This window comes from Sciurus carolinensis, chromosome 8 (genome assembly GCF_902686445.1).
Source record: "Sciurus carolinensis chromosome 8, mSciCar1.2, whole genome shotgun sequence".
In the NCBI taxonomy this organism is placed as follows: domain Eukaryota; kingdom Metazoa; phylum Chordata; class Mammalia; order Rodentia; family Sciuridae; genus Sciurus; species Sciurus carolinensis.
In genome coordinates, this window is record NC_062220.1 from 125765002 (window position 1) to 125777954 (window position 12953).

A 12953-nucleotide genomic window follows, 5' to 3' on the forward strand; every position below is an offset into this window, starting at 1 on the left:
GCCAAATGGCCCTCCTCTCCTTGTTTTCTCCGCGGGGCCACTGAGGTCTCCTCTGCCCGTCATGCCGCAGGGCCTGATGACCCTGGCATGGCCCCAGTGCTGGCAGCCGGAGGGCTGATACATGCAAAGCCATCATCTCCTTGCCCAGCCGCCTGACCACCCTGACGCGGCCGAATCTGAAAGCTAATGACATTATTGTGTGGAGACACAATGTCTGTGGGCATTTGCTGACCCGGGCTTTGGTGAGGGCTTAATCCAGCATTCTCGTCCTGCTTTCTGCGGGGACGCGGCGGTCCCCCGTCTTGGCATGGGCACTCCTGGGGAAGGTATAAAGGCCACCTCCCGCCAGCCGGGCTCCAGGGCACTCGCGGGGGCTGGTGTCGCTGGTAAGAACGGCTCTCTTGCTTACCTTGCCTTTTCCTCTTACCCTGATCCCCGTCGGGCAGCCCTGGGAGGCCCGGGTGTGAATCTGGGCGCTTTCTGCCACGGTGACCTGGGTGGGGGACGTCCACGCTCTCAGCCTCAGTGTTCTTTCCTGTCCAATGGGGAGAAAGGTCACGCCGTGGGGCCTTGGGATCACAGGCGCACGGTCTCACCGGGTGCCCGGCGCGCCCTCGGTTACTGACGGGAAGCGGTTTATCAGCACCTCCGTTCTGCCCGCAGCCGGGAAGGAAAAGGTCACAGGTTTGCACGCCGGCGACAGGCTGGTAGCCATCAGTTTTGTCCCGGGAGGCAGCTCTGTCCAGATCCACGGCCAGTTGCCGCCACCCCCTGGGTATCCAGCCTCGGCCAGCGTGCGTGGACGGGTCCCCAGCAAGGGGAGACTTAGATGCCACCAGTGTGGGGTGGAAATGGCCCCTTTTGCTGCCTGCTCTGGGTGCTGCTGTGTCCTGGGACACCTGCCAAGGGTTTGAGCCTGGCTTTGTGTCCTCGAATCCCATTCAGATGGAACTGGGCCCCTGGGCTGCTCCCATTTTACAGAACAGGAAACTGAGGTCCCAGGAGAGGCAGCGACTTGCCCGGGGTCCCCATACTGCTAGAGGGCAGACCCCGCTGGCTGAGCGGGCCCCTGAGCTGCCTCGGTCTTAGTTCTGAGGACACCAAGGCCCCCGGAGCGCTGGGGGTGACCCTGGGCCGGGCTCGGGGGGCTGGGATCTGAGGGGAGAGCTGTTGGGCCGATGTGCTTCCCCCGGAGGCCGTCGGGTCCTGGAAGGGGCTTCTGGACGCTGCTGCCATCTCTGACCTGAAGTTCAGGTTCCCAGGCTGAGCTGGGTCCATCGCCCTCCCTCGGGAAGCGGGGAGACCGGCAGTGTCCCGGGCCTTTTCTGCGTCCCTCGTGCCTGGGCTTGGCCGTCACGCCCGCCACAGTGTGGGGAGCAAGGTCAACGGCAGAGGGGACACCCTGGGTCTGGGAGGTGGGGAGGTGCCGGAGCAGGTGGGGTCAGGGCTCAGGCCACGGAGGGAACTTTCTGGGTCCAGGATGGCCCGGCAGGCCGGGTGTGGGCTTGGCCTGCCCAGCTGGTTGGCGTGGAGATGGTGGTGGCCGTCCTGCCTCTGCAGCGGCGGGTCCTAGCGAGTCCCCAGGATGTCAGGCCTCCTCTTGCCGCGTCCTGAACCTGGGCACAAGGAAGTCCAGCTGCTGCCCCGAGAGGGCTCTGGGACACCCGGACACTCGGGAAGAGCACAGGGCCTGAGCGGGTGGTCCTGGGTGGACCCCAGGAGGAGGAAGCCCAGGGCCGGCGGGTCCCACAGCAGCCTCTTTGTGTCTCCCAGGTCACTCGTGCGCCAGACAGTCCACCATGGCCTCAGACCACCAGACCCAGGCGGGCAAGCCGCAGCCCCTCAACCCCAAGGTGGGTACCACGCGGGGGCGATCCTCCTCCCCGCCCCGCCCCTTCCCTTCTCCCGCTCAGTCTCCTCCAGAGTCGGCGATTCTACGGCCCCTTCCCCGCCGCGGGGCCTGCGGGGCCTTGCGCACACGCAGCTGGCCGCAGAGGCTCACACGTCTCCACTTCGCTGCTGGTTTGCACCCTCTTCTGCCCACCAGGCTCCCCAAGGCTGGGGTGGGCCTTCCGCCCATCAGAGAGGCGGCTCTCAAATGAGAAGTGGGGTGTGCTTCCCAGCTCCCCGCCTGCTGTGTGACCCAGGCCAGTTGCTTGACTTCTCTGAGTCTCAGTTCCCTCTGTAAAACAGGCAGAGAAACCAGGCTCAGCCTAACTCCGGGCCCATGGGGCCAGTGAAGACCGTCAGCTTCGCTCTCTCAGCCTCCCTGCCCTGAGCAGAGGAGGCAGAGGCTCGTCACCCCTAGCCTGGCCTCACACTTCTGTCAGCCTCCACCCACCTGGCCTCTCCTCTGTGTCCTGCTTCAAGAGCCCTGGCACAGATGACCAGCAAATCTGCCCTCGGACACTCCCCTGCTCATTCTGTCCCCTCCAAGCCTTTCTTTCTAGAGGAAAGACAGACAGGCAGACACAAAGCCAGCAACTGAATATGTGCCTTGGAGGAGTGAACCTGCCGCAGAGTCAGTGTCCCCAAGAGCCAGGGAGGATGGGGAATGGCAGTGTCCACAGAGGAGCTCAGGGAGGGCCTCTCTGAGGAGGCGACGTTTGAGCAGCGCCCAGGGTCGAGCGAGGGAGCAGCTATGTGAACACTTGGAGCTGGGGTCGGCCAAAGCATCCAGCAGAGAGGAAGTACATGCAAAGGCCCTGAGGTCAGGAACCAGCTGGGTGAGTCTGGCGAACACCAAGGACGCTCAGTTTAAAGCATCCCTGTCCAACAGATGGGCACTGTGAGCCACGTATGTAATTAAAAACGTTTAAGCAGCCACACCTAAAAAGGTGAACGTTGATATTCATCTTATGTTTTATTTATTTTTTAAAAAATGGGCATTTTAGTGTCTAATCAAGATCAGAATCATTAGGGAGCTGTTTTATCTGTCTTCAAGGTCTGATGTGTATTTTACACTTAGAGCACATCTCAATTCAGTCTAACTACAGATATGGAGCTAAGGTGGTTCCATTCAACAGTACAGGTTCCAAGAATTAGATAATGTGGAAATTTTTAGCCTCCGTTTTATTTATGAATCTCAACAACAGTGAACAATAGTTGGATGGACGGGCCCTCCTTCCCCAGTCCCTGCCTCTGGGGCCAGGTAATTAGAAACCAATCCCCAGCTTCCATCCTCTTGATCCTTCCCAGCACCCATACAAAACAGGCTTGACCTCCCATTTCAGATGAGACCACGGAGGCCCAGAGACATCAAGTTGCTCCCTAGGGTTGCACAGCAGATCCCATGTCTCCTGCCCCAGGCTCTGACTGGGTCAGTGACTATAAAGGCTGGATTGAGCCGGTGGAATTTGTCTCTGAGCCCCGCTGGCCACCCTCTTCTCTTCCTTTATCTGGCTAATCCCCCGCCTGGGAGCCGGAGGCCTGTTTACCCCACCAGTGCTGACGCTGTGGATTCTGTAGCTGGGAGCTGCCGGCCACCTCCTGTCCAGAGGCAGCTCCCGGGGGACCCGCGGCTGGACAGATCTGTTCCCAAATTCTCACTGCGGGTGACAACGGGGCCTCCCAGGGGGTCTTGAACTTCCCAGAGCTTCAGTGTTTCTGACGGGGACCCCGCGAGACCCCTCCCCTGGGCTGGGGAGAGCACTTGGTGAGGCAGGGGGTGTGAAGTCCCCTGCGAAGTCTCCCAAGAGGAGGTCGCAGGGAGACCTGGAAGACCCTGAGGCTGCCGGCTCAAAGTGGGCGTGGCTTCGTGGGTGACGTGGAAGCCAAGGCGTAGGTGGCGGTGCTGGTCCGGGTTGGAGAGCGCGGGAGAGCACCTTGCGCCCCGCTGTGGTCCGTGCGCCCCGCTGTGGTCCGCGCGCCCCGCTGTGGTCTGAGAACCAGCATCCCTAGGGGCAGGGCTGCCTGGGACTCTTCCCCAGGGCCAGACGCAAGATCCCAGGTGCTTGGTGTGCAGGTCAGAGTTTGCAAAATATTGCAAATAGCTCCCTGGGCAGCTCTGCTGTAGCCCAGCCGGGACCTGGCGATGCGCCTCCGTTAACGAAATCATGACCAGCCAGGTGTAGCCAGGGCTTCGATCCCGGTACTGCAAATAGAGGGGGAGATGACACTGCTCTACCTTCACCCGCGGAGCAAATGCCATGTGCTAACCATTAGGCGCCACTGAATCCCTGAGGTCAGTCCTGCTTCCCATTATACAGAAGGGGAGACTGAGGCCCCCAGAGGAGACATGCAGGCCAGTAACCCGCAAAGCCAGGACGGCCTCCAGCCTCTACTGAGACTCCGGTTTGACCCTGTCCTGTTGCAGATCATCATCTTTGAGCAGGAGAACTTCCAGGGCCACTCGCATGAGCTCAGCGGGCCGTGCCCCAACCTGAAGGAGACCGGCGTGGAGAAGGCAGGCTCTGTCCTGGTGCAGGCTGGACCGTATGTATCCGTCAGGGGCGGCCGGGCTGGGGGCTCTCCTCTCTGTGCCCCTAAGATGCGGGTATGGCAGCCTAGGGGAAGAATTCGTGCTTTGGAGTCAGATAGAGCTGAGTTCAAATCCCGATTCCACCACTTCTGGGCTGTGTGGCGTCTGACCCTGAACGTCCCTCTCTGAACTCAGTTACGAGGCTGGTTACAAGGGTCACCATGTCCTGAGGCTGGAAGGACAGACTCAGGGGCAAGTGCCAGGCACAGAGGACAGCTTCTTCTTCAAGGCAGATCTTTTAAGAACCCCCAATTGACACATTTGGAGGCCAGGTCTCTACTTGGGGGTGATTGGCAGATGGACTGTCCCCCTGTCGTGCAGATGAGCACAGTCCCATGTGCACCTGCAGGTGGCACCGGCCTCTCCCGTGGCTCCTGACTACCCCTCTCTGGAAGAGCCTCAGGAATCAAGGGCGTCACCAGTGACCCCAGCCAACAGGTTATAGTCTGGTATGGCTGGCGTTCTGGGGTGACCACCCCACACCCCAAGGTGCTCAGGGAACATTGCCAGGCGCCGTGGCCCTGAATGTGTCAGAGTCTGAAGACGTGGGGGGTGGCCTAAGCAATGGCCCTGCCAAGCCTCGGTTATCTGGCACAGGCAAGGAATATTCTGGACCAAAGCCGCACCGTGGCAACCCCACGTTTGATGTTCAATTAGTTTTTATTTTATTATTATTATTATTATTATTTGGTACTGGGGATTGAACTCAGGGACACTCAACCACTGAGCCACCTCCCCAGCCCTATTTTCTATTTTATTTAGCGACAGGGTCTCACTGAGTTGCTCAGGGCCTCCCTATTGCTGAGGCTGGCTTTGAACTCACGATCCTCCTGCCTCAGCCTCCCGAGCTGCTGGGATTATCTTTTAATATTTTGATGAAAGAATTTCCCAAACATATTTTCACCAACGTTTTTGCATTGGGTTGGTTAATTTGGCGGGGGGCCAGTCCAGGGATGGTACACAGAGTCTTAAGAATACTAGGCAAACCTGGAAGTGTTACCCCGAGTCCTGCCCAACATGCGGTAGTACACTCTTCTCATTTTAAAAATTTATATGTATAAATTTTGCTTTTTAAAATTAGTTATTTCTTAAAGTGCTTATTGCTTTAAATTAAGAGTATAGGGCTGGGTGTGTAGCTTGGTGATATTTGCACAAGGACCTGGGTCCAAGCCCCAGCAGCACCAAAAAAAATTTTTTTAAATCAAGAGAAAGCATTTAGACAAAAAGAAGGCGAAAAGAAGAAAAAGAAGAAAGAAGGAAAAACAGAAGAAAGGAAAATGGCTTTAGCCTGACTACTCAGAAGTAACCATTGTTAAGATTTGGGTATCGATCTAGATTTTTCTCTGTGCTGCAGTTAAGGTTTTTAAAACATCCAGACAGGACGGTGACATTTTCAGCTTGTTTCGTGAGGGCCGTAAGGTAGCCGGGACGCTCTCCGTGTCACCAGGCGCCTTCCTTCCTGGTGTCCTGAGACGTTCACCGGAGCTCCGGGGGGTGGTTCCCGGGCCTTCGCCCCAGGGCTGAGCCGGGGAACCTGCATCCACCCGGCTGCCCGGGGACAGGTGGCCCGGCTGAGTGGGAGAACTGGCGTCCTGGGACCTTGCTCCCTGTGGCTCTAACATCCCGCGATTGACGTGCCACCGTGGATGTCACCAGCCCCAATGTCACACGTGTGACATGGGCATCCTCAGGCGACGCCTGTGAGCTCTTGACTGCGGCTTTCTCAGGGTCCACTGCCCAACGCAGACGGCAGGTCCTGCGGGGACCCTGTTTCCTGGAGGAAGGAGACGGTGGCTCCCAGCGGCCACTGTGGCACCAGCGGCAATGTTTGCCGGGTGCTGGTGGCTCCTGAGGGCTCGGCCTTCTCCGTTGGCCAACCCTCCGTTGGGGACACCTCTTCCCCTGTGACATCCTGCCACGGGCCACCAGGGATGAAAGATACTCAGGGGAAAAAAAGTCCCTGTCCTAGAGGGGCTGTGCTCTGTCCCCGCCTCCTCCCGCCTCCGCTGGGCGTGGTGGCCCTTCTCCAAGCCTCCGCTCGTGGCAGGGACAGGCCCCGGGAGGAGATGTGATTTCACAGGAGCAGCCGGAGCTCAGGTGCCACTGTACGGAAGGACGTGAGCACCCGCCCATCGGGGCCTCTGCAGGGACCTGGTGACCGTCCCCCGCAGGTCCAGAGGGACCACTGCGGAGCTCAGAGATGGCTGGAGCCGTGTCCAGTGTGGGTCAAGAGACTCACAGGGATGCTGCTCCCAGGAGGAGGCTGGCAGGAACTCAGCGGGGTGGGACAGGGACCCTGAGCTGGGGTTGGCAGGGCCTCCGGTGACATTGCCCCGAAAGCTGGAAAATGGCCACAGCGGGAGACGGACGCCACCAAGCCCACTGGGACCTCCGTCGGGGCTGCGGGCTGAGTTTGGCTGAGTCGGGCCCTGGTGCCGCCTGGGCTGGCCGCGGGGATCCCTGGGGCCTGCTTCTCAGGTCCCCCTTGGTGCCCGGCTGAGGGGGCGCAGCCCGGACTGGAGCCCAGGGAGCCGCGTGCTGGGTGCTGGGCGGGTGGGCGCAGGCGCTGACGCCCCTCTCCCGCAGCTGGGTGGGCTACGAGCAAGCCAACTGCAAGGGCGAGCAGTTCGTGTTCGAGAAGGGCGAGTACCCGCGCTGGGACTCCTGGACCAGCAGCCGGAGGACCGACTCCCTCAGCTCCCTGAGGCCCATCAAAGTGGTGAGTGCCCTGTCCCCGCCCTGTGTCCCCTCCGCCACCGCAGAGCCAGAGGGGCAGGGGCCCCGGAGGAGTCCTTCCGCCAGCTTTGGGCCCCATCTCACTGGCAGGGCCGCTCCTGGCTGTGTGACCTTGCGGAGTCCCTCTGTGTGACTTTGCGGAGGCTCCTTCTCATAGTCCCGAGAGTCCCAGGAGCTCATCCTGAGGGTTGCCCGTTGAATAACCCCAGGGGCACACTCTCGAGGGGACAGGACGCGCCAGGGGGTGCTGCTCACATCCTGTCCTAGGTGAATGGTGCTCCCTAGAGTCGCCCAATTCCCGCGACAAAGTAATTGCTCAATAAATGGTCGCCATCTTGACTATGAGAAGGAATTCTGTGCGGAGGGAGGAGGGGAATTCCGTGCTTCTCTGAGCCTGGTTCTCACTAGCGTACAAACTCCTGCCGCTGCTCACACACTCAACTCCCAGACCTTCCAAGCCCAGACTGTGTCCACCCACAGCCATGGCTTCCAACAGACACGGGGTCATATGGTGGCTCTCCTCTTCCCAGCTGTGTGACCTTGGGCAAATCGCTTGCCCTCTCTGAGCCTCAATCTTCTCATCTGCTAAGAGACATGTAGGAGCAGGAGGACGGGAAGAGACAGGAGAGGAGGTGCCTGTTAGAGGAATGATAAACCTGTGTCCGTGCGCATGCGGGTGGAGAAGCCAGGGCGGCACTTGGTGACTGAGAGCACGTCAAGGCCGTGGGCGGGAAAACGATGTTTCAGAATCAAATATTCCCGCCAAGTGTGGGATCCAGGCATGCGCAGCTCAGGAGGGGCTCACAGAGGGCCACCGCCCAATGGAGTTGTCAGATTCTCACCCGGTGGGCGTGCTGAGCAGAGGGTCCCGGATGGAGCGGGTGTGAGGATGGGGCGGGAGGGGGCGCTCGCCCACCCTGACTTTCCCCGCCCCGTCAACAGGACAGCCAGGAGCACAAGATCATCCTCTATGAGAACCCCAACTTCACGGGCAAGAAGATGGAGATCATAGACGACGACGTGCCCAGTTTCCACGCCCACGGCTACCAGGAGAAGGTGTCCTCCGTGCGGGTGCAGAGTGGCACGTAAGTGCGGCCGGGCGTCCACGCCGCCCGGGCAGCTGGCTCTGGGCCCCGAGTCCTACTCCGCCCGAGCTCACTGGTTTCCCATGGTGGCAGTTGTCCGCCCTCGGGTGGCTTTCGGAAGTCCCCTGCAGGACCGAGTTTGGGTAGCACTGTGGTTGGAGCAGAGAGGAGCTGGCCTTAACCTCAGCTGCAAAGGGCAGGCAGGAGAGTATGTGTCAGTGGACGGAGTGGAAGTTAGGCGATCGTAACGCAGCCGCGAGGGACAGCAGGTCAGCCCATGCTGACCTTTCATTACCCAGGGCCCAACGTTTGCAAAGCGCGAGCTGTCACCTTCCACGGAATTTAACATGGGCATTGGGTGCTCTGCATCCGCGGTTTCTGCATCCGCGGTTTCTGCATCCGCGGATTCAACCAACTGCGGATCAAAATTTCAAGGAAGAAAACTTGAGTCTGTACTTGACACGTGGGGACTTTGTGTCTTGCGGGTCATTCCCGAAACGATACAGTTTAACAAGTGTGGCCGCAGTATTAACCTGGTTCTAGGGATCGCAGGTCATAGAGAGGTCGCTTAAAGCACACAGGGGTGCTGGGCACACGCCTGTCATCTAGCAAACTCAGGGGACAGAGGCAGGAGGGTCCCAAGTTAGAGACCAGCCTGGGCGACTGAGACCCTGTCTCAAAGGGAAAGGGCTGGATGTGGCTGGGCGGTGGAGCGCCCCCTGGGTGCCATCCCCAGTACTGCAACAATGAATCTGATGGAGTCGGGGGAGGGAGGCCGTGTAGGTTCTAGGCAAAGGCTCTTGCCATTCTGACACCCTGGATTTGGGTACTCGCAGGGTCCTGACACCATCCCCTGCAGAAGCCCAGGGATGATTCACGAGTTTGGAAGAGCCAACTTTTGTATTTTTAGACGGTCGTGGATTCTGGCTGGCGAGTCTTTGCTGGTTTGAATTCAGCCACCCTGGGAGTATTTGCACGGGACACATTGGTGACCGCTCCGTCTTAGGGCGTCCCCCTGCGCCCCACCCGAGAGCCAGTTTGGCAACATCTGCGGGCTTCTCGGGGTTCTTCAGTCCCCTAAATAGTGTGTGAGCCCCGAGTTCATGCAACATTAGTTCCCCCCTGGCTGGGTCACGCGCAGGGTCGGGGGCGGGGGGGGAGGCCTGGTGGCTCTTGTGCAGGTGACCCTCCAGGAGGGGTGGATTTAAAGATGCACACAAAGCAAAGCTACTGCCTCCAGCAAGAGTCTCCTGAGGCCCTGGTGGCCTCCCTGCAGAGCCGTGGGGTCAGGAGAGGGATGGGCGGAGCTGGATGGGCGGGTCCTTGTGGGCCAGGGCTGCGCCACGTTCCCTGAGGACGAGATCACCGTTTTCATCAGGTGCTGCAAAGAGTCAGTGACCCCTGAATGGTAAAGGCCCAGAGTCGGGCTGGATTGCGGGGGCGCCTGGGACCCCCGTCCCGGCTGGCCGCTGGGACTCTCTGGGCGCTTACGCTCCCTCCTGGCTCTGACCCCGAATCAGACCTTCAGCTACGATTGGGGCTGGGAGGAGGCGAGCTGCCCCCAAGAGCAGGAAGGGGGCAGACGCGCCCTGCTGGACCCCGCGGGGCAGCTGAGGGGCCCCTCTCTCCCTGGCCCTGCAGGTGGGTCGGCTACCAGTACCCCGGCTACCGCGGGCTGCAGTACCTGCTGGAGAAGGGGGACTACAAGGACAGCAGCGACTTCGGGGCGCCCCACCCCCAGGTACAGTCCGTGCGCCGCATCCGCGACATGCAGTGGCACCAGCGGGGGGCCTTCCACCCCTCCAACTAGAGCCCTGAGCCCCGGCCGCCTCCCCAGGGGCAGGTCTGCTGCCCAGGACCCTCCAGGCTTCTCAGCGAGTGAATAAAGTGTGTCTTGCAACTGCGAGCCGGCGTCTTTTATCCGCGGTGGGGCTGGGCGGGGCGTGTGTGTGTGTGAAAGAGAGAGAGTCAGCAAGTGTGTGGGCTGGGGTCCACCAGCAGGCCCCTCCTGGAACCTGCCGGCTCTGCAGCTACTTAGCTGTGTGACCTCGAACATGTGATCCAACCTCTCTGAGCCTCTGTCTCTTCACCTGATTGACAACTCCCTTGCTTCCTAAGCGACCACCTGGGCTCTCTACTCTGTGGAGGCTGAGCACAGTCACCCTCAGGGGCATGTGATGGACGCCCCAGTCCTTACAAATATACCACGACCCACCGTTCTCTCCTGACTTCCTTTTCCTGGGACCCTGGGTGGGGGATTTATTTGCACCAACAGAGCGGAGAACCCTGCAATGCCCACCCGGTCCCGGGGCATGTCATTGCTGCCCATTTGTGCCTTCCTGGGTCTGATGGCTTAGCATGACCTTCAGTATGGCCAGGTGCAGAGTGACCCAGGGAATGAGGCTCAGGCGGCGGGTCCCACCGGCCTGGCTCCTGTGGCTGTTCTGTAGGACCCAGGAAAGTCAGGTCCTGAAAACTGGAGAGGGGAGGCGGCCATCCCGGCTCTCTGTGGACGCGTCTTTTGTTGGCTATAAATAGTGCAAACCTCTCTTCCCTCGGTGTAGCTCTCTCCCCTGCCTTTCTGATACCTTGTGATGTATTTTTAAATTTTCATCTAGTCAAACATCAAGCGTTCCGTCCACAGTTGGTGCATTCCACGTTTCCTCTGAGAAATTCTTTCTAACCCCAGGTCACGAATATATTCTCCAATATTTTTTTTTCCTAAGCGTTTTAAAGTTTTGCTTTTCAGTTTTAAGTTCTTAATCCTGCTGGAGGTGGTTTTTGTGGTTAGTGTGCTGGAGGGATTCAATTTCTTGGATGATTCCTTTTTTATTCACAACTGTGTTCCTACAATAATATGTTAACAGGTCTGTGCTTCCCTCTACTATACAATGTCACCTCTATCATGCATTAAATTTCCATGTAGGCATGGAGTCTTTTGGGGGGCCCTCTGTTCTGTTCCTTCCTCCTATATGTGTATTTCTGTGCTCTTCTCATATTGTTTTAATAACTAGCTATTCTGCATAAGGAATCCTGAGGTTCCCTAAGTCATCAGTTTTTTTCAAGAGTGTTTGGATACTCTTGCCCCTTTAAATCTCCATTTAGAAGAAACTCCTCAAGTTTGGGGGAAAAAAAATAGAAAACCTTGTTGAATAAGTGGTTAAAATGATAATCGTGAAGGTGGTAGTGTATTAATCTATTTTCTGTTGCTATAACAAAATACCTGAGGCTGGGTACTTTATAAAGAAAAGAGGTCTGTTGGAATCATGGTTTTGGAGGCTGAAAGTCCAAGATCAAGCGACCCCGTCTGTTCACAGGGATCCTTTTGGTTGTATCACAACAGGAAGGAGGATTGGAAAGGGAACTGACTCGAGGTAGAAGGGCCAAGCATGTGTCGGTGGCTTCACCTTATCCCAGCCCACTCTGCAAGACTGGCGTTCATCTCTTCCATGGGCATTGCCCCCAGTGACCTAATTACTTTCTGCTAAGCCCACATCCTAAAGGTTCCCTCACCCCGCACCATCACACAGGGACCAAACTTCCAGCACAGGAAGCTTTGGGGAACACACACAGATCATAGCAGGCAGGAACTAATAATATGTGCTCATTAAATACTCTCTTCCATGTCCTCATTCATTCTTCCACCAACCCTGACTGAGGGCTTACTACTTTATTTCTGGAACTGGGCAGAGTAGGAGATACCCCAAAAGACAGAGCCCCTGCCCCTAGGTGGCTCTTCTCTGGGGAGATTGTCATCCGTTTACATAGAGGCCTGGGGATTAATATGAGTTGGATTATGTTCTCCCCAAATTCATGTCACAGTGCTGACCCTAGGACCTCAGAATGTGTGCTCTTACTTGAATATTGGGTGGCTGCAGATGTAATTAGCTAAATTAGGTTGAGGTCAGACTAGATTAGGGTGGACCCCCTAATCCAAGATAAGCTGTGTCCTTAGGAAAAGCAGAAATCTGTAGCTTTACACGCACAAGGAGAAGACGGTTTAGACATAATTGAGGGAGGCCCGTATAAGCGAAGGGACGCCAAAGAGTGCCCTGGGCCAGCAGGACCTGGGAGGGGGGCGGGGAACAGCCCCAGGAAGAACCAGCCCCACCCACACCTTCCCCTAGGGCTGCTCGCCTCCAGGACTGTGAGGCGATACCTTTGTATTTTATAAGCCACCCGCTCCCAGGTTCTTTGTTATAGCAACTCCGGTAAACTAATACGGTGATGTTGAGAAGAAAGACCAAGGGAAGAGGGGTTCCTTCCTGGGCCAGGCCGGGTATACCTCCCACACACAGGTCTGGGGGGTTCGCAAGAAGAGTTGGAATCCTCCAGGTGAATCTTGGGGATCGACAACGTCACCAAAGGGAACAGAGGATGCAGAGCTGAGCGGGCAGGAAAAGGTGCTGTGTCCCAGGGCTCCGGGGTGGCAGGTGCTCTGGGGCGTAGAGGGCGGGTTGGGCACTAGGTCCTGAGAGACAGGGAAGGACTCTGCCCCTGGAGTGCGGCAGGAGGCACTGAGATGGACCCTATTCTCTGTCACAACGTGCCCCAGGTTTGGTGGCACATCTGCAGCGCTCACAAGCGGTCATGTGGCCAGGCCTTGCTGGGGGCCCAGAGATCATGACTGAGGCCAGGTCAGGCCAGGGTGA

At 58.1% G+C, this 12953-nt stretch overlaps 1 protein-coding gene across 1 annotated transcript; it reads left to right on the top strand.

The window, feature by feature from the left end:
- The first annotated feature begins 261 nt into the window (after positions 1 to 261).
- On the top strand, positions 262 to 10111 carry Crybb2 (crystallin beta B2). The gene is made up of 6 exons (XM_047562621.1): positions 262 to 386; positions 1774 to 1853; positions 4316 to 4434; positions 7067 to 7199; positions 8159 to 8301; positions 9943 to 10111. The coding sequence occupies exons 1-6, from the start codon at positions 308 to 310 to the stop codon at positions 10109 to 10111; spliced, it is 723 nt and encodes a 240-aa protein (XP_047418577.1). The 5' UTR covers positions 262 to 307.
- The last annotated feature ends 2842 nt before the right edge of the window (positions 10112 to 12953 follow it).

What these genes read in the sequence shown, in the direction of transcription:
- Crybb2 (XM_047562621.1), top strand. Translation starts at nt 308, where the DNA reads ATGGGCACTCCTGGGGAAGGTATAAAGGCCACCTCCCGCCAGCCGGGC. An exon ending in CGCAGCCCCTCAACCCCAAG is followed by an intron (nt 1,854 to 4,315) that starts GTGGGTACCACG and finishes GTCCTGTTGCAG; the next exon opens with ATCATCATCTTTGAGCAGGA. An exon ending in GTCCTGGTGCAGGCTGGACC is followed by an intron (nt 4,435 to 7,066) that starts GTATGTATCCGT and finishes CCTCTCCCGCAG; the next exon opens with CTGGGTGGGCTACGAGCAAG.